The following is a 27,570-nucleotide window of genomic DNA, read 5'->3' as shown; positions in this document are numbered from 1 at the left end:
TGGAAAGGATTGTCATGGTTGGAACTTCTGGCAATTACAAGGAGACCTGGCAAGATATTTTAGGCAGAATTAGGTGCTTTGGCAAAAGGACAGGGAGAGGCAGGATGGCCTCCTTCAAGTGTGGTATCTCTTGGGTTTGCCTGAAAGGGTGCCACATCCGTGGCGGGTTCCTCCTCTTTCTTCTGGATGATAGACCTTTCCTGCTCCTATCTCTTTTCTTCTAGTTCTGACTTGGCCTTAAGGTCCAAAGTTTCTAACCCCTTAGTACCTGGTGTTGTGACTGGAAGCAAGGGATTGAAGGACTCCCAACCATGTGGGGAAAAGGAAGCCAGAGTCTGCAAACAAATGGACAGAGCAAAGAGAAGTCCTTCGGTGAGGAACTTGATTAATCGAGTTCCACACCACGGTTGTTAGTATTAGGTATGGGATGGCACTAATAACACATTTAAGCAGATCAGTGAAAAGTCAGGACTTTCATGCTGATCCTGGGTAATGTGAAGTTAAAAAGTAAAATTTTTGTTCAACGACGTTAAGAGTTAAGTTTATTTAAGTTTACGATTTATAGCTCATAACCATGAGATAAGACACTTATATGGAATTATGTTATCAGACTGACTTGAATCACTTTATTAACAGCAATTCTGTCTTCAGATTTGCTAGTATCCGATGAACTAGAAGCCACAGAGACAAAGATTTAAAAGGCTAGCTCCCTTGCTTATTAACTATAATCTCAGTTAAGAATCACGGTACCTCACCTTCTCGGTGCCTCTTTCCTCAACTGTAAAATAATACTCGCCTCATTTATCTCACAGGGTTGATGTGAGAATCAACACACAACATGTGAAAATGCTTTGGGAACAGCAAAACGTTTTATTGAGGAGACACCCTTACCGTCAGCTTTCTTAGGATGGCTGTGTGTCGTCCTGGTTATTAGCTGCCATCTGCCCTTGGCCTTCCTCCTTGCTCATGGGGGTGTCTCTCAAGCATCTAACTACCTTTGCACCATACTGAAGCTTAAAAAGTTATGTAGACATGAACATATAGCTAATTCTCTCAGCTCCTAAAGGAAGAGGCTGTTTCTTTATTTTGCTTGAGACCCCTTATCACCAAGCACTGGGAGGAAGAAGGGACAGTAGTGACAAAGCTTATTTCCTCCTGGTAGTTAATTCATTTTATCATTAAAAGAAAGGTCTTAGGATTTTTCTTTGTTCAAGGCACCGGGTCAGGCTCAGTGGGATGCAGCACGGTGCATCTAAAATAATCTCAGCTTTGGAAGCTGACAGACTTTGAATTCAAATCCAGGCTTGGCCATTTACTTAGCTACGCAGACTTGGCAAGTTAACGCTCACTCTGAGCTTTAAGTTCCTCTTCTGTATTGGGGGCCTTACATATCTTGCAGTGATATTGAAAAGATTATAATGAATGCCTGTGAGTGACTGGCACATAGTGAGTGCAGAGGAGATGACAGATACGCAGCAAGGACCGTCTTCAAGCTCAAAGCATGGTAATAGGAGTTGTGGATATTGAGACAGGACGGCCAACAGAAAGGTGCAGGGGAGGGGGGGCATCTTCAAAAGATAGCGAGGGTCGTGTTTTGGCCACACTCAAGCAGCCGCTGAAGGATCATTGTGAAAGGGGCTTCAGAAAGCATTTCTCTTCAACCCTAGGATCTCTTCAGTTTCTAAAGTCATAAAAAAGAAATGGCCAACTTAAAGAGAAAAATATTCTCTAAGTCCCAATACCCAAGGCTAAGATGAGGTAATGAAGTGTCTGTGCTGTACAGTTATGCAAATGAAACAAATGAGCACAAGTGAGCGATCACTTCTCAACTGTCACTGGAAATATCACCTACAGGCTTACTGCGGTCTAGGTATGTTTTATTTTTCCTTTGGTAATTATCAAGATGGTGGGTGCTAAAAAGTACATTAGGAAACTCAATGGCTTCCAAATACGGAACCTGCTTGGGTTGAGACGTATTATTATGGAAATAGCTGAGTTTGCAGGCTGGTCATTTTGTGCTCTGAATTGCTTTAGAGATGAGAGCAGTGGGCTGAATTATCAATCAACTGAAATCTCCAAGATCCAAGATTTCCTTCTGCCTGGGCTATGTGACCATGAGTAGGTCTTCAACATCCCTGTGCTCAGATTCTGTGAGTCAGATTACTGACTCAATGGTCACCACCTCCTTACCAGGTAGTATGTGTTAAACATTTTGAACTACTGAGATTAGGGCCAATTGCTACTGGGATTGTATTTATTCATAACTAAGCAACTCTAAGCAGGTCAGGTGCAAGTGATCAAGGAGGAGAAAGGCAAATGTTATCAAGGCAAAATTAGCATACAATCTAAAATAAATCATTTTCCTAAGTGTACAGTGTGGACCCTGGGGGTCGTGTGAGGGAGAACAAAGGCCATCCCTTAGCTTTCCAGGTTTTTCTGTATCATGGTGTGAAAACCTACTAAATTCATAGAGTTCTGTAAAGACAAATATCCCTGAGATAAAGGCAATCTATCATTTGCTCAGGAGAAATGTTTTTAGATTCCCTTTTTATAAAAAGTAATTTGACCTCTTCCCCATCCCAAATCCCTGAGACTTTGAAAGGATAAAAAAACCAATCTGGAACTCTTCCAAAGGATTTATTTGCTACAGAATTGCTTGAGCCCACCAACAATATGAACTCAGGATTTCTGTGTTTAAAAGGATTTTGCTCACCGATTTATTTTTACAAGTGCTTCAACATTCAAAAAGTAATTCTTTTTGCCAGCATTTGGCATGTCTAGAAGAGGTTAGAAAAAGTTAGAATCTATAGAATTAGATGTCCAAAAATAGAAAAAAACCCAAACATTTTAAAATTCCTCATTTGGACAGGTCCTGAGTTGAAATCACATTCATCTGCAAGAAGAACTGTTTTAGGTCAGAAACACTGTGTTTTGTTAACTCCCGATCCTGATCTTGGATTTGACTGGTGAGGACTCCAGGCACTGCATGAATGAACAGGAGAGACGTCATTCAGTGGGCCAATTCTGGTATGTGTCCTACCTGGCTTGTAAAAGTTTATAAATATCTCTTAAACCCAAACCTCTGGTTCTCTGATGCCGATTGTCTTAATCTGATTCTCAATACTTTTTTAAACAAATAAACAAAAATTTTCCCTGCAAGATCACACATTTAAGTATTTGTTGCTTGTGGATAGATACAGAGAAACCAAGTATGGATATGAATTAACAATTCAGCAATGGAGCTGTGAATCTCTGGATGGCTGCGTATGCTGGAAGAAAAGTCCCTCGGTGGCCCTGCACTTGCTGTGCACCAGAGCTGACCATCCCGGCAAGGTCAACCCGAAGAGGGTGTGAACCCCAGCAGCTGCTCAATGGGTTTAAACCGCCACTCATCTGCCTCTAGCTCTTCTACCAAACCGGCTAGTTTTTCCATCCGAGCAACTTGCTGATCTGTAAAGAGTCAAGGAGGCAATATATAATACAACATATTTCCCACGAGACAGTCACCAACCACCAATGTGATCATTGGTTTAAAAATAATTTCTAGAAGGGGGTGCCTGGCTGGCTCAGTGGGTTGAGTGTCCAACTCTTGGTTTTGGCTTAGGTCATGATCTCAAGGTCATGAGATCGAGTCCCACGTTGGGCTCTGTGCTCAGCACAGAGTCTGCTTGAGATTCTTTCCCTCTCCCTCTGCCCGTCCCCCTGCTTGTGCTCTCTCTAAAATAAATAAATAGTAAAAAAAAAAAAAATCTTAAAAAAAAAGATAAACATCTAAAAAAAATTTCTAGAAGGATTTTTTCCTTCAATATTCAAGTGTTAGGGTCTTATTCTATGTTAGTCAGAAGATTAAATCTTAAAAAAAAAAAAAGGAGTATGTTATCCTCCATGTCATAGGGATTTGTGTATTAAAATCCTAGAGCTCCAGGTAATTGCAGCTTTTCCTCCCACATTATGCCTTCAATGGAGAAATGGTCTGTGGGGGAACATAGTGCCCTGATGCATAAATGAAGGCCACAGAAAAGGTGCTACCAGGATCTTAGAGTGCAGACAGACCATAAGGTATTACATAAATACTTGAAGAATGAAGATGGTGATGGTAACCAGTAGAGGACAACAACAAAAGGTTTCAGAAAGGGGAGGAAAAAGCAACACAAGAGGAGTAGGGAGCATTGACCCCTCTAGAAAACTAAATCTTCTTGACTTCAGCTTTGAGACTCAATGTGGACATTTTGTCTGGCTTAAGACCGTAGAATGTTTTTGTCTGCAGGTAATTTAGAAAGTTCACTTAAACAGCTTTGTTGAGATTCAGGAGTTTTTGTCACAAAGCACACTGATCTTTCTGAATCCTCCTCTCCCCTCCCCCCCAACTTATTCTCACAGTTAGTACAAAACACTCATGTGCTTACCATGTTTCACCTGTTTAAGTGTAGATGCCACTTGGTAACTGAAAACAGATTCGCAGAGGAATCTCTCAGAGCCATCTACAAACAGAAGAGGAAAAGTTTTAATGTGCTCTAAGGGTTTTATGGCTTCTGATAAACCACGTAAACGTGCCTATTCTTTTCCCTGCTTTCACACTCAGGGTCCGGTTTTCAGTGTTTACGAAGAGAGCTTCTGTTTCATTGAGAACGAACAGTGCTCTGTCTGCTATAAAAGCTACTTCTTCTATACCTAGAAAATTACAACAGTCCCTCTACTTGTCTCAGAGTTTAAAAATAATGTTTAAGAAAACAAAAATAAGAAACCTCAGTGTGATGTTCTGGTCAACATTTCTCCCCTCCTAACCTGACAGTTTCTTAATGTTCTCTCATTCTGCATGTCAGGCGCACACTGACAGCAGACACATCTGGCCACGTGGCCCCCGTGGCATCACAAAACAAAGGCCCACCAAAACTCTGAAAAGTAAAGCTGGGGGGGGGAAATAGCTGTTGTTGATTTTTAATATATCAAATTACATCACTATGACCATCGCAAAGCACTGCTGGGAAATTTTATTCTGTAAACGCAAATTGTAACCTTGATTTTCCAACTGAACCAAAACACTGCAATTTGCATGGCGATAAGAGTATGGTGCAATTTCAGAACCTAGCACTGTGTTGGTGCCAAGACCTGGCAACAAGAAGATAGCTAATTCAGTCACAACAACACTGGGGAGTGGATTGTGAAACATAAGCCAGTTCATGTTCTTGTCAGACAAGGGCTGATATGGCAAAATATACCCCAAAAGACATAGAGCTCATATAGGAAAATGTGACCTTTAGAAGGGTAGCAGAAACCATTTGGGGAAGGTGTCTTATTGCAAAAATCCTAAAACAAATGGAGGGAGAGGACACAGCTGTCTTTTTTTATGTGGTAGTTCATGCCAGCACTAGTAGGTGTCAAGCACTCACTCATCAATCATGGGTTGGCGTGTCAGCCAGCTATTAAGTGACAAGGAGCTAGGACTAACACATTCTGGCTTCATGCTGAGTTTCACACAAGGATGACCTTGTTTCAGAAGTCCTGGCTGTAGAAATAAAGGAAACCTCATTTGAAATGGAGTCAGGAGGCCAGAAGGGGGAGCACCCACACCCTAACACTTCCGGGCAATTGTAGACTCTAACAGGTAGAGACAAATTTCACTTTCCCAGCAGGAAGAAGTCTATTATTTTGCTACCCTAGCATGATGAAGAAAGTTTTTTCTCCTTGCCAGACAACAGCCCAGCCAATGAGAAACTGTCACAACTCAGCCAATGAAAAGCCGTTACACTTCACAAATGCCTAGTTTGTGCCAGTGGACTTTTTGTTTATAATATATAGTCTCTCCCAATTCCCCCCTTTCCTCTCCTTTGTTCTCTAGACTTGCCTATGGTTTTGCCATTGCTTGCCTGTCCCCAGTTGCAATTCCTTGCTATTCCTGAATAAACCCATTTTTGCTGATAAAATAACGTGAGTTATTTTTAGGATTAACATGGTGAGGGGTGCCTGGCTGGATCAGTTGGCAGAGCATATGACTCTTGATCTTGGGGTCCTGAGTTCAAATTGATATTGGGCCTAAAGCTTACTTAAAAAAAAAAAAAAAAAAAAAAAGAATGGCAGTGTGCCTGGGCAGCTCAGTTGGTTAAGTGTCTGACTCTTGATCTCAGCTCAGGTTTTGATCTCAGGGTTTTGAGTTCAAGCCCTGCGTTGGGCTCCATGCTGGGCATGGAGCCTACTTAAAAGAAAAAAACAAAAAAGACTGGTGTGCATGGCTGGCTCAATTGGTGGAGCATGCAGCATGCAACTCTTGATCTTGGGGTTGTGAGTTCAAGCTCCACCTTGGGTGTAGAGATTACTTAAAAATAAAAAATCTTAAAAAAAAAAAAAGAGGGGTACCTAGATGGCTCAGTCGGTTAAGCATCTGCCTTCGGCTCAGGTCATGATCCCAGGGTCCTGGGATCGAGTCCCGCATTGGGCTCCTTGCTCAGCAGGGGAGCCTGCTTCTCCCTCTGCCTGCCACTTTCCCTGCTTGTGCTCTCTGACAAATAAATAAATAAAATCTTAAAAAAAAAAAAAAAAAAGACTGACATGGTGAACAATAAAACCACAGATGTTGTATCCAAATGGCTTGAATATACAACTAAGAGAGCTTCTGTCCAATATTTTTTTTGAAACATTTTATTTTTTTATTTTAGAGAGAGAGTGAACACAAGCAGGGGTAGTGGCAGGCAGAGGGAGAAGCAGGCTCCCTGCTGAGCAAGGAGCCCAACATGGGACTCGATCCCAGGACCCTGGGATCATGACCCAAGCCAAAGGCAGATGCTTAACCGACTGAGCCACCCAGGCGTCCCATTTCTGTCCAATATTATATTCAAAATTGATGTAAAAAAGAAATGAAAATGAAATTATTTTCATATATATTGTGTATTAATGTATGCATAGTATGTTATGTATTATTTCAAAATGTTATTTCACAAAGTGCTATACACCTTAGGAAGAGTGCTGTTACATTCTTTAAATTCAACCTTTTTTCTGTATATTGTACTATATGGTATATGATCCTATCCCCTCCTCCCTCCCCTATTCCTCTGGCTTGAATGGAAGTCATTTGTGAGCAGATCATCTAAACTGAGCAAAAAATTTTTATTTTCAATTAACTCAATATTATACAGACTGTCCAGTTTATTATGTAAATATGCCAGTGTTCATTATCCTATTCATACCCTTGCTTAAAGAGTCAAATTATAACTAAAGTTTTATTTTAGAAAGAGCAAAGCATAAAGCATTAGAGCCCACTTCTCAGGTAGTTTGATCCTGAACTTTAGGATCTCACACAAGGCAGTGGGGATTATGGGCTATAAGGATGAGGCCAGGATGTATTTGGAAGCTCCTATAAGTGCTACCTCCCATTTACATTTAATCACAGGTGCTATATTAGGATAAAATGCTTAAGTTATAACATTTGCATATTTCCCTTGGCAATGAACTTCAAAGCAAAGAGATGTAAGCTAATCTTTCAAAAAGGTACCTGCATATCACTTTACCACTCTGTATGCCTATGGAACACACTTTTGCTGATTTGCAGCTCTGTATTAACCAGAGAGTCCACTGCTTTTTAGTCACATCCTATTAGACGTGATATCTGCACCAATCTAAAGCCTGGAATTTCTCTAGAGAGGAGTCAGCCTGGGGCAATCTATCTTCTATTTAGAAACTGTAATCAAACCCTTTGTAACACACCAAGCAGCTTTCCTCTTAAGGGACAAGCAAAGGTTATTAAGTAGTGAAAAGTTCAGTAAATTGCCCAAATCTAACATCACGCCAACTCCAATAAATAGGATGCAATCAAATTCATTTAAAAGAATATTACTTCACAGCAGGAAATTAGACAATACCAGATAATTTATACTTTAGTAGCCTATGATATCACTAAAATTCAGCTACTTCTGGGCTGGAAGGCAATCTCTAATTTGCTCACTAAACTGGGTAAGGACAATCTTAGCTAAGGGCAGGAAGAATGCTAAAAACTGCTGTACAGATCTTCGGTTTATGATGGGCTTATATCCTGATAAACCCATCCTAAGCTAAAAATGCCAAGTCGAAAATGCATTTAATACACCTCATCTACTGAAGATCACAGCTTAGCCTAGCCTACCTTAAATGTGCTTGGAACACTTACATTAGCCTACAGTTGGAAAAAATCATCTAACACAAAGCCTATCTTATAATAAAGTGTCAAATATCTTATGTAAATTATTGAATACTGTACTGAAAGTGAAAACCAGGAATGGTTGTATGGGTACAGAATGGTTGGGAGTGTTATCGGTTGTTTACCCTGGTGATCGTGTGGCTGAGAACTGTGGCTCCCTGCCCCTGCCCAGCATCCCGAGAGAGTACTGTACCAAATATCGCTAGCTCAGGAAAAGATAAAAATTCAAAACTCAAAGTATGCTTTCTACTAAATGCATATGGCTTTTGCACCATGGTAAAGTAAAAAAATCCCAAGTCAAACCACCGGAGAGCTGGGGACTGTGTATACGTTGCTTATGTGAGGTGTCTGTTAGAGACTGGATGCATGAGGAACTTAAATCATAACGTTAAGTACATTATTTGGGTTTCTTATCCTTAGACTTAGGAGGATGCAAGATCAAGTTGAACCTGTTAAGATTATAAACAGTATCCAACCTTGGCTCCTGATTGCTTCTCTTCCTTACTCTGAAAAGGCAACTTTTCCTACTCTGTTTTCATATTTGATTAAACTACTATAAGAAAAATGGTCAGGTACATGTGCATTAGATTAACTGTATAATAGCGTCACCTATAAACATGGTAGAAGATGCTTCCAAATCTAACATCCTTATTAAATTTCATTTAGAAGTCTTCTTTTTTAATTTAACATTCTTGGTTTGACTAGGACAGTTCAGGGATTACCATCTCTAATTTTTCATAGTCCGTCCTTAAGTGTAAGTAGCTTTAAAATATAGCTAAAACCTTAAACCTAAAACTGTGCATTTTGAATTTAAACCTAATATAAACTCATCCTACAACAGAAAGCCAACACATTCCTCCATAAAGCACACTGGGATGGAATAAAAATGGATAGAAGTAAAACTTGTTATAACATCAACATTCAGACTAATCTCAGTAGCCTTTCTTCTTTAATGTTTCCAAGTAATCTGGTGTGTACTGATACAGAATGCTTATAGGTTTGAGACTAAGGAGGTACCTCCTGTATTAAATTTCTCCTGTAGCTAGAATTTAAATGACTTCAATCTTAGAGTCCATTGTTAAACATTGATTCCTCTTCTGCTAAAAGACTCATTAAGCAATTTAAGTACCTCCAACTTTTGATTTTTGTGGGCAACTTCCTTAATACCAGGTCTCTGCTGCATATAACTGAAGTCATATTTTTAGTGCCACATATGGTAAACAAGGCCCCAACTGTTCACTACGTCCAGAGTCAGTGATACTAACTCAAGTATTCAGCTAGCACAACTGAAGAAAATGAAGAGGCAAAGACAGAAGTATGTACATCTCAGATGTATCACTAACTACACTACCTGATTATCTACTTCACCAATTGTGGTATGAACCAATTCTAGAGAGGCTTGTGGTCCCAGTGTTCGCATGTTTCCCTGTCACAAACGATTCTTCTGTTTGTCCCGGCTTAACCCAAAACTTTTTTCACCTGATATAAATGAATAAAGTTCACCCCCAATAGCTCACACCTAACTATAGTTTGTACTTTTCTCAGAGATTTCTAGATTAAATATACTTGCCAAAATTTGCAATTTAAAGCAAAAAAGATCAATATACAACTAAGCACAAAAGTGCTAGAATCAGGTAGATTTTGAATCCTTAATAGGTTCTTTGCTGACTTTTTTCTTTCTCTTTTTGTCTTTACTTCTTTTTTTAAAAATTCTTATTGCTATGTTAATCACCATACATTACATCATTAGTTTTTGATGTAGTGTTCCATGATTCATTGTTTGTGCACAACACCCAGTGCTCCATGCAGAATGTGCCCTCTTTAATACTCATCACCAGGCTAACCCATCCTCCCACCCCCCTCCCCTTTGCTGACTTTTTTCAAAGCATGACAGTTTAGTAATTATGGACCAATCTTTCACGAGCATCCCCTGAATGTTAGTCAAAACATTCTGTGCTGCACCCTAGACCAATTCAGCATCTCTAAGATGGGCCAGAAATGTGCATTTTAAATAAGCTCTTCAGCTGACTTTTATGCTCCCTATTAAGAGTTTACTGGTCTAGCTCCTAAAGCGACATGTATCCAATGAATTTTGGGTATCAATGTAGTGTCATGCTTACAGCCTGTGCTCTGATCTTGGCCAGCCAGTTTGCAAATGTGTGCTGAGTAAGATGGTGGATGATCTGATGGAAATCCAGCTCCAGTGCTAGAAAAACCACACAGCACTGTCCTGCAGTGGGCCAGGGGAGCCATCTTCACATACAAGAGTGGTATAATAGTTTTTATTTCCTCTTAGAACCTATTTGATGAAGTTAATCTATCAGTAGATTAATTACATTAGAAAAAATACATCAAACCTACTCATCATAGGGAGGCAGACTGGTGCCAGGATAAGGCAAACTGGAGCAGGAGGTCAAGAGAATTCCTGGTTCTAGTGCTGACTTTGTCTTTAACGTGGTCAAATCACTTTAACTTTTCTGGGTCTAAGTAAGTCTAGATGACTTCCTTGATTTCCAGAGCCTTTTTCAGCTCCAAAATTTTGATTCTGGAGAAAGATTTGTGTTTTGAACATAATATTTTGAAATGGGGACAAGAGATGAAATGTGGAGCTGAAATCAGGGCAAACTCATCTCTAATCCACTTAATAGCTTCTTTACAATTAATATTCATTGCAGGTCAGAATCCAATTATTCAGCAAAAAGCAGCATGAGATCACCTTCTAACATCTCTCCAGCTCCTTTGGGGTAGGTGAAAAGGGCTTTCCGTGGTGGGGCAAGGTCTGAGACACTGAAACCAGATCCAGTGACAGAACTTCCACTGACCCCACCAGCTGAGGAGGATGATGAAGAGGCAGCCATTTCCTCTCTAGCAGAATTCTCACTTCACTACAGAGAAAAAAAAACAGCAATTGGCAAGTTTATGGAAGTGAGATTGACAACATTTCATTCTAGCTGCCATAAAAGCCAGCACACAGTTTAGTAAAGAATTAGCTCCCCCTTTTTCTACCCTCTCTGTTCCCACAATCTTTTACTGGTGCCTCAGACAAAAATGTTTCCCAGGATTTTAAGTGAAAATATGTTTATTCTGTTTTTCTACTTAAAACACTACTTCCTATCATTAGCAAACTGTTTATATCGCTTGGGATCGGCTGTGGGTGATTTATGGGTTATGAAGGGGTGATACGGCAGTGCCAAGGCAGCAATTTGACTGAGGAAATAAATTATATGAGGATAAAACAACATGCCTCATAGGGCAGTTTGTCTTGGCTATATCCTGACAAAGCCACACCAAAAAATTCACTTATAAAATTTTCCAAATAAAATTCCAGAATAACACTGTGTTCTGTTCCCAAGGAAAGGGAATTGGTTAGGAAATACATATTTGTCCTTTCATTAAAAATGTTTTAAAAACTTTTTCATCCAAATGTAATACCCAAATTGATCACTTGGTGGCATCTCCAAACCAGAAGAAAATGGCTCATGAAATGATCTTCGAATTCATGGTTTATTACGAATATAGCAGCTGTGTTTAACCCTATGTCATATCAAAAAATCAAAAAGCCCAAATGCAAATGAGAAGATCTGTACTGAATACACGATTCCTTACAGAAGTTCAAAACAAAAATACTACCTTTGCCACTGAAGCTTATATTACACACTTACATAATATTCTAAGATGTTTATGTTTTCTAAAAAGAATGGCCTAGCACTGTGCTAACAGAACTTTCTGCCATGATGGGAATGTTCTTTTTTTTTTTTTTTTTTTAAAGATTTTATTTATTTATTTGAGACAGAGAGAATGAGAGAGAGAGAGCACATGAGAGGGGAGAGGGTCAGAGGGAGAAGCAGGCTCCTTGCTGAGCAGGGAGCCCGATGTGGGACTCGATCCAGGGACTCCAGGATCATGACCTGAGCCGAAGGCAGTCGCCCAACCAACTGAGCCACCCAGGCGCCCCCATGATGGGAATGTTCTAACATTCTATTTCTGTGCTGTCCAATATGGTAGCCATTAACCTCATGTGGCTATTAGTGTGACTGAAGAACTGTGTTTTAATTAAAAAGAATTTTTTTTAAAGTAATCTCTACATCTATGGGGGCTTGAACTCACAACCCCGAGATCAGGAGTCGCATGCTCCACCAACTGAACCAGCCAGGTGCCCTTGAAGAACTGTATTTTAAATTTTATTTAATATTAACTGAAACTGAAATAGCCACATATGACTAGTGGTTACTGTACTGGATAGTACAACTCTAATATTTAGACTAAAAAATGACTTTATACTGAATTGTATGCTTTAAGATGGCTAATAGTTAATTTTATGTTATGTGAATTTTAGCTCAATTAAAAAAAAAAAAAAGAGGGACACCTGGGTGGCTCAGTCGGTTAAGTGGCTGCCTTTGGCCCAGTTCATGATCCCAGGGTCTTGGGATCGAGTCCCACATCGGGCTCCTTGCTCAGCAGGGAGCCTGCTTCTCCCTCTCTCTCCCTCTGCTTGTGCTCTCTCTGTCAAATAAATAAAATCTTTAAAAAAAAAAAAAGAAAAGAAATGACTTTAAAAGGATTTAAAAAATGAATTTCCCTCTTTAATGGCCACCGAGAATTTTAGCTGATTTTTTTTTCTTCTTTTGCTAGTTGCAAAATAAAGACATGTTACAAAAGTTGGAACTTATTTTTGAAAAAATAGAAAAAAATGAGGGAATGCTATGCAGATCCAAATCCTATATATACATAATCCAGTTTCCTAGCAAGAAAAATGATATACTGTGCATTTCTGAAATGCCGGCTGTTCTGTTTCCTTAATTTTGTGATGATGATTTAAGCCTGTCGGGGAAGCAGAGTTTAGTTTCCGATTTCATTATATGTCCATAAGTAATATGATTAAAACTGAAGTGGGATATGGGAACAATAAGGCAACTGCTATAATTAGAATTTCAGCCTATTTAAAAATAGAAATTGATTAAGGACACTGTCAATCTTGCTATTAGATCACCTTTTCTTTTTTCTCTGAGCTCTGTAACTTCCAAATTGTATTCATATTCATAGAAACAACTTTTCTTTTCTTTCCTTTTTTTTTTTTTTTAAAGGTTTTATTTATGTGACAGAGAGAAAGACAGCCAGAGAGGGAACACAAGCAGGGGGAGTGGGAGAGGGAGAAGCAGGCTTCCTGCGGAGCAGGGAGCCTGATGTGGGGCTCAATCCCAGGACTCTGGGATCATGACCTGAGCCGAAGGCAGACGCTTAACGACTGAGCCACCCAGGCGCCCTAGAAACAACTTTTCAAGGCAGGTTTATAGCCAATCCTCTGGGCAACACTAGCTTAAAATATACCTTGACAGGTTCCTAAATGCTCTTTTAAACAGAACTTAACCAGTAATGGACCTGGTCTAAATTTCTAAGTGGACTCTTGTTGGGATTCAAACAAAGTATACAGATGATTTAGCCATCTTTTGGACAGGTACTCAGTCTTATTTCCCATCAGTTCAGAGCAGAACATACTGTGAACTGTTTATATATCTCACCTAAGACTTAAAACCCTAATCTTTTTCCTACACCTTGATAAATGCTCTATTCAGTTGCAAATGCAAGGCATACTTTATATTTTGAAATGAGTTGCTCAGCAGAGCTCTCTAGGGACTGCCAGAGTGAGGACAGCTTCAAAGGCTAGACACAGTGTGACTTCTAAACTGGGTATAATCAAAGGAATTCCCTTTCATCCCATTTTCTTTCAAACTCAGAACTACTATCATTCAATACACAAAACAGCCAGGGTTGGAAACTGGAGTGCATAATTAGCACAAAGCTACTTTTACATAAATAAGCAGTTTACTGCTGAGGTAGAATAATACACTTCAGTAATTTCTAGCTTTAAAGATTTAGGTTGAATTTTGCATGCTATCAGCAGATGGTAACAGGAGGTAAAGTGAAACTAACAATAAACCCTGCTTTGTAACTGCTTTATGAAGGCAGGCATTCTGATCATGAGAACCAAACATAATGCTTGGCCTATACTAAATAGCTGTTGATTTAAATAAATGTTTGCTAAATGAATTAAACATTTCACAGGAACCACAAAATTCCTTAAAGGACATCTAATCCAATCCCTCATGTTATAGATGACCAAACAAAACTGAGCTATAGAAACGTTAGCATACATGCTGTCACATTCTTCAAGCAATGGTTTTGTGGGCATATCATGTGCCATGTGAGAGGTAAAACAGCACAGTGGTTAGAGTTCAGATTCTGAAGTTTCTTGGTCTGGGTTCATGTCCTGGTCTTGCTATTTAGCTTGCTGTATGACTCTGGACAAATCACTTAACCTCTCTGTTCCTCTGTTGCCTCATCTCTAAAATGGGGATAATAACAGTATCTCCCTCATAAAGGTATCACAAAGGTTAATATAACTAAAGCATTTAGAATAGTTACAGGCATAGTAAACAATAATATCAGCTATCCAAAATTAGTAATGGATATTTACTCCTCAATCTTTTTTTTCCCCTACGCAGATCCCAGTTTTTCATCCACAGTATGTCCCAACACACTCAGGGGAAAAGTTTTAATTCTCTCCATTTGACAGAACCAGCAAGCTCCTAGAGGGAAAAGGATCTGCTCAGGAAGAGGGAAGATGCCCTCCATTAATGCACTTGTCACTTTCATTTTCAGGTTCACGAGTTTAGGAAGAATTCTTTGATCTAGGAAAGGGGGAACAAGTTGTCTTTCTACCCTTGAGGCCTAGCACAGAACCTGGATTAGAACGTTTTCTGAATGAATGCAGAACAAATGATAGAACACAGGGCTAGTGGCTCAGCAAAGGTAATATGCGTGGGACAGAGAAGCGGGGTGTCATGAGGATTGGTCCATTATTGTTTTTTTTTTCCTTCCTCATTCTGCAGATTTACAGTATTAACACAACTCTCTCACACACTAGGCTGCCGGGCTCAGTTAAATTCTGCTTAATGAATACATATTCATGGTGAAGTAGTCTGGGGTTTGGGCCTCTAAGGGAAGCCGAGTCTATTGGCAGTTGAGATCCCCATAGGAAAGCAATGCTACTTTGGGGGACACAGCATGGCTGTCTCCACAGTGACAGAATGAACAAACATTTCCTTCATGTACGACAGGGATGACCTTGTATGCATAAACACTACTTCTTATCGGATATATTCCTGTTTTCTTAAAAAGAATCGTTCCTTTAGAAGTCTCCTTATGAAAAAGACGCTGAAGGAAGTACCCTGGTGTAATGGCAATTACAAGCAATCATTTAATTCCATCATCAACAAATCGTTGCAGTTAAACAGGTGGACTACCACCCAAACGGAAGCGGCAGCTAAAACCAGGTGGGGTGGCTAGAAAGGGGTTGGAAAGGGAAGGGGCAGAACGCCAGAGGTTTCCAAACTAACTCCAAGGCACGCTTCCTCCCCTTTTCCCTCTTGGACCCAAGGGGGCGACGCTTGGCGCCACCGTACTGCGCAGGCGCCAGCCCTCGGCCCGCATGCGCACCCAGTTCTGCGCGGCCTGAGGAAATTTCCTCTTACACTCCCTCCGCAGCAGGCTCCAGTTTCTCCTCCTATCTTCTCCATTTTACTAGTCCCTGCAGGTAGGTTTCCAGGGATCAACTCCCTTCCACTAAGCTCCCGGGGGTCCCTGAGCCCTCGGCCACTTACCTCAGCGGATTTGGCACGTTCCCCCACGGCCCCGCCCCCAGGGCCAGCCAGAACGGCCGCGTTTACAACGACGAGGACGGCGGCGTGCGCATGCCCGCGCGGAGGGAACCTGCGCCGGCGGCGGCGTGCGGGCGCCCGCGCGCTGGTGGGCGTGGCCAGGGCGGAGAGGTGCAGAGGACGCGCTCTGAGAGAGGACTTCCGGGTCCTGCGCTCACCTGGCCTTACCGCGGTTTGACTTCCGCCCCAGAGTTCCTCTCTCTTAACTCGACTTGGTGAGCTCGCTTTTTTGCTTGCTTTTATGATTCAGGGCTTCACCTTCCCCACGGCATTGCAGGCTTTCTGCTCTCCTCTCTCCCCAGACTACCACGAAGCGGGTTTAAATTGGTTATTCCCCCTTCTTTCAGACAGCCTCATAGCCCGGTGTCGTATGGGAAATTCGGCAGGTGAAGTTCGCTGTCTCTGAGGGTCCGACCTAAACATTAAAGTCTTCTTTTGTGAAGGGCCTTTTTTCTTTTGTGAGGTCCTGGGGGAATAGGCCACTAGAGTGTAATGTCATTAAATTGTTGCTAATTATGCCCGGCATCATTCAAGTCTGTTACTTTTTATGTTGTTATTTCTCACAATGCAAAATCTCCTCTTGGTTCTGTAAGCAAATTGCAAATTAAAGTGACTTACTTGCTGAGGATTGGATTGGGCCTTAGTGTATTTAATAAGGATTGGTCAGGTTTTTGGGAGGAACTCTTAATTTTGGGCTTCCAAGACTATGTAACCTATGTAGTAGGAAGATTGGTTGAACTTAACCACAGCTAACCCATAAGGAATCTTTGTTTCCTTAACTCTATTCATTAAGTTGTGACTAGAAGCTTGGCTTCTCAGTGAACGATGTACATTTTTTTTTTTTTAGATTTTATTTATTTATTTGAGAGAGAGAGAGAGAGCACAAGCAGGGGGAGCAGCAGCAGAGGGAGAAGCAGGCTCCCCGCTGAGCAAGGAGCCGGATGCCAGACTCCATCCCAGGACTCCGGGATCATGACTTGAGCCACCCAGGCATCCCATGATGTACATTTTTGAGTAGTGGCCTATAGAAATGGATTCCTCCTCTCAGCAGTGTGTTGGTTTGAAGAACCATTTGGTTACGTCATATTTTAACTGTTTTGATGGGCAACTAGATCTAATTTTGAGGTATATATTTCTAGCACCTCTAAAAGTACTTAGGGGTTATTCCCCGCCCCCCCCCCCCCCAAGGATAAGTGTGCTAAACATTCCTAATCTTCTGAATTATCATGCTGGATAAAAAGGGTGAGACCCTTAGCAAATGGTTAGATAAACAGAGAAGGTTTAACCTTGAGGTTAAAATAATAAAGAGACATCTATGCTTTCAAGTCATGGACAGGCTGTATAGAGAGGGCTGAGTATCTTTTAATCACCTTTTCTTAGAGTGCTGAAATAGTTACAAATTACTGTCTAGGGGCACCTGGCTGGCTCAGTCAGTGGAGCAGGCAACTCTTCATCTCGGGGTTGTGAGTTCGAACCTGATGTTGGTTGTAGAGATTACTTAAAAACAAAACCTTTGTGGGGCACCTGGGCGGGTCAGTCGTTGGGCGTCTGCCTTCGGCTCAGGTCCTGATCCCAGGGTCCTGGGATCGAACCCCACATTGGGCTCTCTGCTCCGCAGGAAGCCTGCTTCTCCCTCTCCCACTCCCCCTGCTTGTGTTCCCTCTCTCGCTGTGTCTCTCTCTATCAAATAAATAAATAAAATCTTAAAAAAAATAAAATAAAACCTTTGAAAACAAAAACAAATTACTGTCTAGAGTGAGCCAGGAGTGGAGTGCTGTTGTGGAAAATACAGCAATTGACTTAAAACACCTTGCAGATAGGGAAATCCAATGGAAACAGTGCTGCTTTTGTTTAGGAGGTGCTGTGACCTGATGTCCCAATTACATAATGATCCATAAAATAGAGATACGGTTTTCATTTCTGATTAAAACAAGGTAAGGTGATCATTTATTTTTCAGGATTTCACTAGAATATTGTTTGGAGAAAATATGGAAGTTCTGCGCCCACAGCTTGTAAGAATTGGTGGACGAATTTACAGAAAAAATCCCGTCCAAGAACAGACTTACCAACATGAAGAAGATGATGAAGACTTCTATCAAGGTAATCCTAGTTGCTCTTTGGTCAGATACCAGTACAATGTTCTCTCGCATTATGGAAGCATTGCTTTGTTTTGTTTCATAGTGTTTCTGTGTGAGCACTGAAATTTGAGATGTTTGGCCTCTATCTAGCTCCATTTGTGTTGATGTCTAAGGGGACTGGTGATTTTCAGTTTGATGAGGCATTCTCATTTGTACTTCCTAAATCATGTTTCATCTTTGTGCAGAGGCTTAAATGTAACAAGGGGTAATTTTAGTAAACAATGTTAACCATGAATATTCTGTGACAAAATTAAGTTCCTTTATCTGTAAAGTTGTGAAATAATATATATAAATTGTTGAAATAAAGGAAATATGTATTTTGTCCAGTGCCCCAAAATATTAACCGTTAATACTGTTAATGTTGTTATTTGTCTCTTCTTTGCACTCATATGGGCAGTTCCAAATATACAACTGACATAACTTTATTATTACATAGGGATAATTTTAAGAAGTAAGCTAAACAGTGGGGATGGATTATGAATATTTTCAAGCCAATTAACTTGGGCTTGGGTTTAATGCATAAATAGGGCCTTTCAGGTTCTCTGCTTCCTTTTCCTTTTGGTTTATAAGTTCTTCCATCGGGGCGCCTGGGTGGCTCAGATGGTTGAGCGTCTGCCTTCGGCTCAGGTCATGATCCCAGGGTCCTGGGATCGAGTCCCGCATCGGGCTCCCTGCTCCTTGGGAGCCTGCTTCTCCCTCTGCCTCTCTCTCTCTCTCTCTGTCTCTCATGAATAAATAAATAAAATCTTTAAAAAAAAAAAAAGCGTTATAAGTTCTTCCATCATGCCCTAAGCCTTGGGTTTTGTCTTCCTTCTGGTTTTCCCCATTGTTTCCCTTCAGCCTTGGGGACTTGACCTTCTTTACTTGACCCTCCTGTCTCTTCGCCTGGTGGAATGGAGTAAGTTCTCCTGCTACCATTCCTGTCTCATTCACTGAAGTAATTTGGTGTCTTAATACTAAAAACTGCTTACTTGCACACTGTAAGAAGATGTTATGTGAATTACATCTTTATAAAAAAATAGAAAAAAATTTTTATTGTGTCTTAGCGTTTTGGGAGAAAACAGTTAAATAGTGGTATGTATATACTATCTTTCCAAGGTTCTTTTTTTTATTTTTAAGATTTTATTTATTTATTTGACAGAGACACAGCGAGAGAGGGAACACAAGCAGGGGGAGTGGGAGAGGGAGAAGCAGGCTTCCCGCTGAGCAGGGAGCCCGATGCGGGGCTCGAACCCAGGACCCTGGGATCATGACCTGAGCTGAAGGCAGACACCTAACGACTGAGCCACCCAGGCGCCCCTAGTCATGTGTTTTTTAATTTTCTTCTAAGAGCAGGTTGGAAGGACTGTCAGAGCAGTGTTCTGCAATATAAAGTGTTGGGCTGTAAGACTGTTGTCCACAGAGCAGCAGCTGTGAGGAGGTGTTATGGTTTCTCTGCAGGCTTTGTGGAATGTGCAGAGGAGCCCTGTGATGCCTACGAGGTGGTGCAGACCCAGCAAGGTTTCCGGTGTACCGTGAAGGCCCCCAGTTTGCTCTACAAGTGAGTGAGGCCCCCCCACCCCCCAGCTTCATGGGACACACTTCCAGGAAACTCAGCAGGAAGCTGACTCTTTTCCATACTTACTGCAGTGCTTAATTACTAATGACAAAACAATTTAGTGTTTTATGTCCTAGAATTTCTAAAGACTGATTATGGATCAATTTCACCATTCCAAATGTATCACCAAGTCCTGTTGATTTTGCCTCTTAAATATCTTTTGAATCTACCATTGGTCTTATTCTTTACTGAAAGACCAGCACCCTGCTGCATCTTCTGTGGATTACTTCATATAGCCTCCTTACTAGGCTGTCCACATTGATTATTGTTCTCCTCCCAATCAGTTCTTCACATTGAGGGTGGGATGATCTTTCTAAAAGGCAAATGTGATTACTACCTCTGCTTAAATCTGTCAACATCCTTCCATTGAAGATGGAATTCTGTTCCATTGGAATGATGGAATCTTGAATGTGACTTAGGCAGCCCTGTATTTTTCAGTCACAACTCATACCACTCTTTTTCTGGTTTTGCACTTAAGCCTAGCTAGTTTTCTTCAGTTCCTGAAGTGTGCTTTGTTCCTTCCTGCCATAGAGCTTTGGCATATGCTGTTTCCTTTGCCTTATAATCTCTCTTCCTTACCTAGTTATATTCTTCTTCCTTAGAGAGCCTTGCTTTGACACCATCATCCCTTCCAACCACACTGACTACCATATGTTTTCATAACATCCTCTACCTTTCCTTTGTAGAATTTTTCAGCCATGTATTTACACTTATTTGCGTACTATTGGATGTCTTCTTCACAAGATGGGAGACTTCTGGAAGGCAGGAATGTGTTCCATTAATCTCCAATGTTTGTCAAAGACTGGTATGCTTTCTTCAAGGTTGTCATTATGAATTTGCTTGGAAACTTTTTGCTCACTTCAGTCGGTGCTTGCTTGCTTGCTTGCTTGCCCACATTCTGTCTCACCACTAACATGGTTAGCTTATCGTCTGCCTTCGGCTCAGGTCATGATCTCCAGGTCCTGGGGTCAGGCCCCAAGTCTTCCTCTCCCTCTGCCTCTCCCCCGATCATGCTCTCTTTCTGTATCTCTCTGTCTCAAATGAATAATAAAATCTTTAAAAAAAAACAAACAAACATAGTCAGCTTATGTGATTAACTGGCTTCTTTTAGGTTTACACCTCTGAAGATAGGCTGGTCTAGGAATTGTGTAAATTGTTTTTCTGTGTTGTACAAGGTTAATTAAGTGTTCAAGCTCCTCTATGAAAGGAGATCTGCAAATATGAAATCATATACCTTTAAGCTCCATGAAGCAAATCATTTTATTTTCACCAATCTTGAAAATATTCTGAAACACCTATTAAGGATGAAATTCTTTTCTTGGAATGTGGCCAGATGGGAAACCAAATGCTAAATCTGACAGCTCATTTTCCTTTAAGGTTCCAGTGACATTTTCTTCCAAGAAACAAGATTTTAGAAAGTCATGGTTCTGTTTCCTGATGAAATCTGTGTAACCATTTTCCTTAATGTGTATATTTGCCACCACTAAGGTGTGTAAAAATTCCTTAGATGTCTGATTCCAACTTGATGATCTTCTGAATTCTATATATTTTAAGTATTCATTGTATTCTAGATGACTTGCATGTTAGATTAGGTATTGGTTCTGTTCAATTGTAATTAATAGACAGTATTTACTAGGAAGATTTCTTTCTTTCTTTTTTTTTTTTGAAGATTTTATTTATGTATTTGACAGAGAGAGACAGCGAGAGAGGGAACACAAGCAGGGGGAGTGGGAGAGGGAGAAGCAGGCTTCCTGCAGAGCAGGGAGCTGGATGTGGGGCTTGATCCCAGGACCCTGGGATCATGACCTGAGCCGAAGGCAGACACTTAACGACTGAGCCCCCCAGGTGCCCCAGGAAGCTTTCTTTCTTATTAATCATTTCCGTAGGTTCATTTGGATCAAGGAAGAAATTACTTGAGCAAACTAATTTATGATAATATCCTAATGGTTGTAACACCTGTCCATGGACTAGATGTAATATATTAGTTCTCGACATCAGGTGCACATTAGAATCACCTGGGGAGCTTTTAAAACTCCCTATACTTGGGTGCACCCCAGACCAATTAAATCAGAATCTCTGGGAGCTGGACTGAGGCATCATTAGTTTTTGAAGCCCCCCAGGTGATTCAAGTGGGTAGCCAAGATTGAGAACTACTCGATCTGGTAGGAATTTCTACTTATATGTTTAATAAAGGAGTCACCTTTTCATGGTGTGTCTCTTATTATTGTAGTGAATTTTTTAGACTCCCCATGTAAACCTCTTTTGAATCTGGCTATGCTCTAAATTGGAAGGATGCCATTATGGGCTTAATGAAGATGGTATGGACTGTACTGAGCTACGTGCCAGTCACTGGAAAGCCCTTTTATATATGATCACGTTTAATCCTCACAACTTTATTATACTTAGGTATTATTCACTCCATTTTTGAAAGTGAAGAAATAGGTTTAGAATGGTTAGATGACTTGCCCAAGACTTGAGTCTAAAACTTCTTTAACTTCAACCACTTCCTTTTTAAAATGCCTAGACTGGGGGCGCCTGGGTGGCTCAGTTGGCTGAGCGACTGCCTTCGGCTCAGGTCATGATCCTGGAGTCCCGGGATCGAGTCCCACATCGGGCTCCCTGCTCAGCAGGGAGTCTGCTTCTCCCTCTGACCCTCCCCCCTCTCATGTGCTCTCTCTCTCTCATTCTCTCTCTCAAATAAATAAAATCTTTAAAAAAAAAAAATGCCTAGACTGTTAATAACACATTGAGCCAGCTACTTTTGTTTGTGTGTGTTTTTAAAGATCTTATTTTTAAGTAATTTCTACACTCCAGCGTGGGGCTTGAGTTCACAACCCCCAGATCAAGAGTTGCATGCTCTACGGACTGAGCCAGCGGGGCACTCCAAGCCAGCTGCTTTTTGTAAGAGGCTTCTCTATTAGCCACATGCTAACCAACAGTAGCCTGAGTGTAAGTAGCCCTTATTGATAAGGCCTGGAAAGACAAAAGCCTGACAAAGTGGGTGCCAACAGAGTACAACACAGAGAAAAACTACAGGGAAATTGTGGCATTTCAGTCCTCTTCTAAACATCTTGTTTTCTGTTTTTTTTTTTTTTTTTTTTTTTAACCTGGCTTACTACAGTAGATCTTAATGGAAATAATTGGGCTGGTTATTCCAGGTAAAAACAAATACACAGTTTTAGACCTAGTCACCCATATTCTTGGGCACTGTAATTGAAATCATAGAAGCCGAAATACTGTTGATGATGGGGAAGTTTTTTCTCTTTATAATCCTGTCTTTGAGTCTTTAGTGCTTTCTAGACTCTGAAACTTTTCTCCTGGGATCCAGTAGTCTCATTTACTTTAACACATGTTATTACTGTGGGTTCCAGAGGATAACCTTGGATTGTCAGAATTATTTATTCCAGGAGGCCCAGGCAATTAATGTAAAGGAGTCACTAGATGGTTGAAGCAGAGTAGATGAAACGGAGTAGGGAGTGATAGGGATTGTGATAAGCTCATGTTCCATTTTTAGGGACGAGAGTAAGCTCCAGCCCATTATTGCCATGGGTTGTCAGATCTTCTAATTTTTCCAAAGAACCTGGAAATCTATATTTTTAGGTGAAATTTCCCAATTTTTAGGTGAAATCTCCTGAACAAAACATGTATGTGCTGAATTCAGCTTGAGGGTTACTTGTTTTCTCTTTTTGCTTTTGAAGCTATTCTGGATAATCTCTCCTAAATGTTGGATTCGTCTCTTTGCTAAGCTTTTTACCCTTATTTTATTAATCAAGGATAATTCTTTTACAATGAACTCCTAATATAGTTAATTTGCTCTCTAAAGGACAACGTTTTCCCCAAACTGTAGACCCACTGGTTGCTAGAAGTGCCTTTTGAGACAATGCCAGCTTTCTTTTCAGTGAACTGCAGACCCATGTTTTGAATCTAATATTGAAGAGCAAACAGGTGTTGGGCATGGCATGGTTATTTCTGTTTATTCATTAAATTGACTGTAGGGCGTCATTTTGCCCATGAGTGCAATGCAGCACATTCTACAAAGCTATACAACTTGTAATTTCTCTACAAATATTAAGCCTTACTGAAGCACTTTTCTGTAAGGGAGTATCTGTGGCCACATATGATTTAAACATGATGGAATTCTTTATTCTGGTACATTTGACTTAATGTCCTTCCATTAATTAATTTTTCTTTATATTATAGGCATATAGTTGGCAAAAGAGGGGACACTAGGAAGAAACTAGAAGTGGAAACCAAAACATCTATTAGCATTCCTAAGCCTGGACAAGAAGGAGAAATTGGTGAGACTTGGTATATATAAGTTATATTTGCAATCACTTTTGCATGAGTATGGACTAGTGTGACCCAATGGAGGTATTTAGTGACTGTATTCTTTTTCTTTTTTTTTTTTTTTAGTGTCCCTGGGTAGGATTGAATAGTGACTGTATTCTTTGTGGGGTTCTGCAGCAGTTGGCCTTTTTATGATATATCAGTATCAGTCTCCCAAATGAAGAAAGATGTAGTTATACAACCTTATCTTGACTGAGTATCTGGGCCTTCACTTTTTTACTTCACTGTGTACTGATGTTATAAAGCTACCAGATTTTGTTGTGTATTAGGAGAATAATTTCATGCTTTACCAGCTTGAAATGGAGTTTGTGAATTGTTTCAAGTTAGAATTAGAGAAAACCAGTGAGGTCAGCAGATTTGCAATAAAGTTCAGCCCTTTCCAGAAGGGTTCTCTTGCTTTTACCTTGCTTTGTAGACTGGGAAGGATATTATAAAAGTAACAATTAAAATAACCTGAATCAAGTAACTGCTCAAGCGAGGAAAAATAGTTCAGTATAAATCAAGTCAGAAAGGATCTGTACCAAGCATCATTGTGAACCCAGGGCACAGGCTTGTGTTGTAAGATGGCTTTGAGTGAAGGGCACTGTAGGGACAAAATTTAACAACAACAACAAAAAAACTCATTCTAAAACGATAGGACTCTTTCAAAGTCAAGTAAGTGCAGCAGCCTCCAATAATACATTTTTTATAAACACCCATAGGTTTTATTAAGTTTTAGGGGAAAAAAATTCCTAGTGTTCTTCTCATTTTGTGCTCTGTAAGAACAGTCATCATGACAGATACGATGCAGGTGAGTGTAGAGCAGTACTGCCCAAAAGGACTTTCTGTGATGATGGGAATGTTCTCTACCTCCACTGTCCAGTGCGGGAGTCACTAGCACATGTGATCATGAGTACTGGAAATGTGGCTAGTGTGACTGGGGAACTGAACTTTTAATCCCATTTCTTTCTAATTCATTTAACTTTTCATTTAACTGGTTGCATGTGGACTCCTGTGTTGGGCAGCAAATGCTAGAGTTTTCCCCAGCCCTTTGGTAGCATCAGCAGACACTAATATGAGAACTTTAATGACATTTTTGAAGGAATTTCAATAAAATATTCAGCTCTTTAGAATTACAGATAGAAAAACCCAGGTCTTTCCTTAAGTTTTAAAGTTCAAGCTACGGGGCACTTGGGTGGCTTAGTCAGTTAAGCGTCTGCCTTTGGCTCAGGTCATGATCTCAGGGTCCTGGGATTGAGCCCCATGTCGGGCTTCCAGCTCAGTGGAGAGTCTGCTTCTCCCTCTCCCTCTGCTTCTGCTCTCTGTCTCTGTCTCTCTCTCAAATGAATAAATAAAATCTTTAAAAAAAAATAAAGTTCAAGCTACAAATATTGAATTTTATAATTGCAGTAAAGTTTATTTCATTATCTAGTTTTTTCCTGATTATAAATTAATACATGCTTTCAAAAAAAACAAAAGCTTACAGAAATTATATGTGAAGTATAAAGGGAAGTCTTGTAATATGAACTGCAGACATGATCACTATTAACAGTTGAATATACTCCTCATTTTTTCTATCCATATAGTAACTATAATAATTTTTATTTTATTTATTTTTAATTTTTTTTTTTTTAAGATTTTATTTATTTGATTGAGAGAGGGAACACAAGCAGGTGCGAGTGGGAGAGGGAGAAGCAGGCTTCCTGCGGAGCAGGGAGCCCGATGCGGGGCTTGATCCCAGGACCCTGGGATCACGACCCGAGCTGAAGGCAGACACCCAACGACTGAGCCACCCAGGCGCCCCTATAATAATTTTTATTGCAGTAAAAATGATAATATGCTATAAATGTGGAGATCTTAGCCATTTTAAGATGCCAGAGTCATTCCAAAACATATTCAGAAAAAGGTAGGTGGGTTGTAAAGATTCCATTTTGACTTAGAAAGTACAAATATTTCAGTGTGAAACCCAGTGTGTCATATCGTTAAAAGTAAGAATTCAGTGGAACTAATTTAATTGAAAAACAAGAGGATAAATGGGCCTATTGGTCTTGTAGGGAAGTAAAGTACAGCAAAATCAAATTTATTGGTTAGAGTGAATTGAGTTGTAATGTGAGACTAAGACAGGTTGTGGTATTTGCTGTCATTTATTCATTTTCTTTTGCTTCTCCCAAGTTAGAGCTACTAAAGAAGGAAATGATGTAGTAGGCTTTAATTTGTCCTCTCAACAAGGATCTGGTCATCTAGTCTGTTTTGAAGTCTCAGGTAATGGGATATTGGAAGGTGCTTTCAAAATGATATTGTTATTATAGTTAGAGAATTGGTTTTTAAAAGTTTAATGTCAATGCCTTTAAATCTCTTTTTCCTATCTGTCCCTTGTTACAGTCCCTAGACCACTTGCCATGCAAATTCTGGTCTTCTCAGATATTAGTGTTTGTAGAATATTTCTAACCTCATTGTATTTGCTCTTTAGTCATTAATTGATTAACTTTGAATCTTTTCTGGAAATCAGGGTGAGCACCTTTCAGTGAGGGCCGTTTTCAGTTCACTGTGTTACAGAGATGAAACCACCTTCTTAATGAAAAAGAATAGATTAAGCATTTTGTACCAGACTTTTACAGAAATAAAACATAAAACATGAGTTTTTTTTTTTTTAAAGATTTTATTTATTTATTTAATTGGCAGAGAGAGAGAGAGAGATAACGAGAGAGGGAACACAAGCAGGGGGAGTGGGAGAGGGAGAAGCAGGCCTCCCGCCGAGCAGGGAGCCCGATGTGGGGCTCGATCCCAGGACCCTGGGATCATGACCTGAGCCTAAGGCAGTCGCTTAACCGACTGGGCCACCCAGGTGCACCTGTATTTTTTTTTTTTTCTAAACAGTAGGATGGGGAGACGAACAAGGCAAGTTAAACTTGAGGTTTTTTTTTTTTTAAGATTTTATTTATTTGACAGAGAGAGACACAGCAAGAGAGGGAACACAAGCAGGGGGAGTGGGAGAGGGAGAAGCAGGCTTCCTGTTGAGTAGGGAGCCCAATGCGGGGCTCGATCCCAGGACCCTGGGATCACGACCTGAGCCGAAGGCAGACACTTAACGACTGAGCCACCCAGGTGCCCCAAACATGAGTTTTAAGCTTCCTTCCCTTCTGCTCCTTTTCCATTTAGTTTTTCACCAAATTTTTGGTCTTTGGCAGAGATAATTTTTACTTTCCTTTAATTTTGTCCCAGTTTGCCTTCAAACCCTCCTTTATCAGCATTTCTCTAGCACAGTATTTGAGTACCTGTTATGGATACTTCCCTTCACTGAGCATTGAGTCTTTTGGATTCTCTGAGTATTCTGTCTGATAATATAAATGATGCCATTAGAGAATACCATATGTCTACTTATATTTTTCAGCTATCACTTTTATCAATTTTTGACTTAGGCAAATGATTCTCAGGCTTTCTGTTAATCCATTCATTCAGAATCTACTTCTTTTCCTAGAAATGTCTGTCTTGTTTCCTTGTAGTAAAATGGGTGTGATACTTTCATTCTTATTGAGGAATAGAAAGGTTGTTCTTACAGAAAATTTCACGTGCTTTAATGGAGAGTATTAGGATAAATAAATAGAATTATTTAATCTCTGTAGT

The 27,570-nt window shown here is 40.3% G+C and overlaps 2 protein-coding genes across 5 annotated transcripts in view; one reads left to right on the top strand and one right to left on the bottom strand.

Moving 5' to 3' along the window:
• Nucleotides 1-2,598: 2,598 nt before the first annotated feature.
• On the bottom strand, nt 2,599-15,925 carry ANAPC16 (anaphase promoting complex subunit 16). Its single transcript, XM_032424015.1, has 4 exons — nt 15,829-15,925; nt 10,884-11,052; nt 4,407-4,481; nt 2,599-3,450 (listed from the first exon to the last, which is right to left on the bottom strand). The coding sequence occupies exons 2-4, from the start codon at nt 11,023-11,025 to the stop codon at nt 3,335-3,337; spliced, it is 333 nt and encodes a 110-aa protein (XP_032279906.1). The 5' UTR covers nt 11,026-11,052; nt 15,829-15,925; the 3' UTR covers nt 2,599-3,334.
• ASCC1 (activating signal cointegrator 1 complex subunit 1) overlaps nt 15,392-27,570 on the top strand; it is a 116,049-nt gene continuing 103,870 nt past the window's right edge. For 3 of the 4 annotated variants that reach the window (XM_032424013.1, XM_032424012.1, XM_032424011.1), the window contains exons 1-4: nt 15,392-15,761; nt 17,844-17,985; nt 19,464-19,563; nt 23,821-23,918. In XM_032424013.1, coding sequence (XP_032279904.1) covers nt 17,874-17,985; nt 19,464-19,563; nt 23,821-23,918 — 310 coding nt within the window. In that variant the 5' untranslated portion in view covers nt 15,392-15,761; nt 17,844-17,873. Of the gene's footprint in view, nt 15,762-15,995; nt 16,101-17,843; nt 17,986-19,463; nt 19,564-23,820; nt 23,919-27,570 lie in introns of those variants that run through there. The other variant, XM_032424010.1, reaches the window with a different exon arrangement.

Source organism: Phoca vitulina, unplaced genomic scaffold, assembly GCF_004348235.1.
Source record: "Phoca vitulina isolate PV1807 unplaced genomic scaffold, GSC_HSeal_1.0 scaffold29, whole genome shotgun sequence".
Lineage (NCBI taxonomy): Eukaryota > Metazoa > Chordata > Mammalia > Carnivora > Phocidae > Phoca > Phoca vitulina.
Note: the sequence above shows the minus strand (reverse complement) of the source record. Positions and strands in the feature narration are given on the sequence as shown.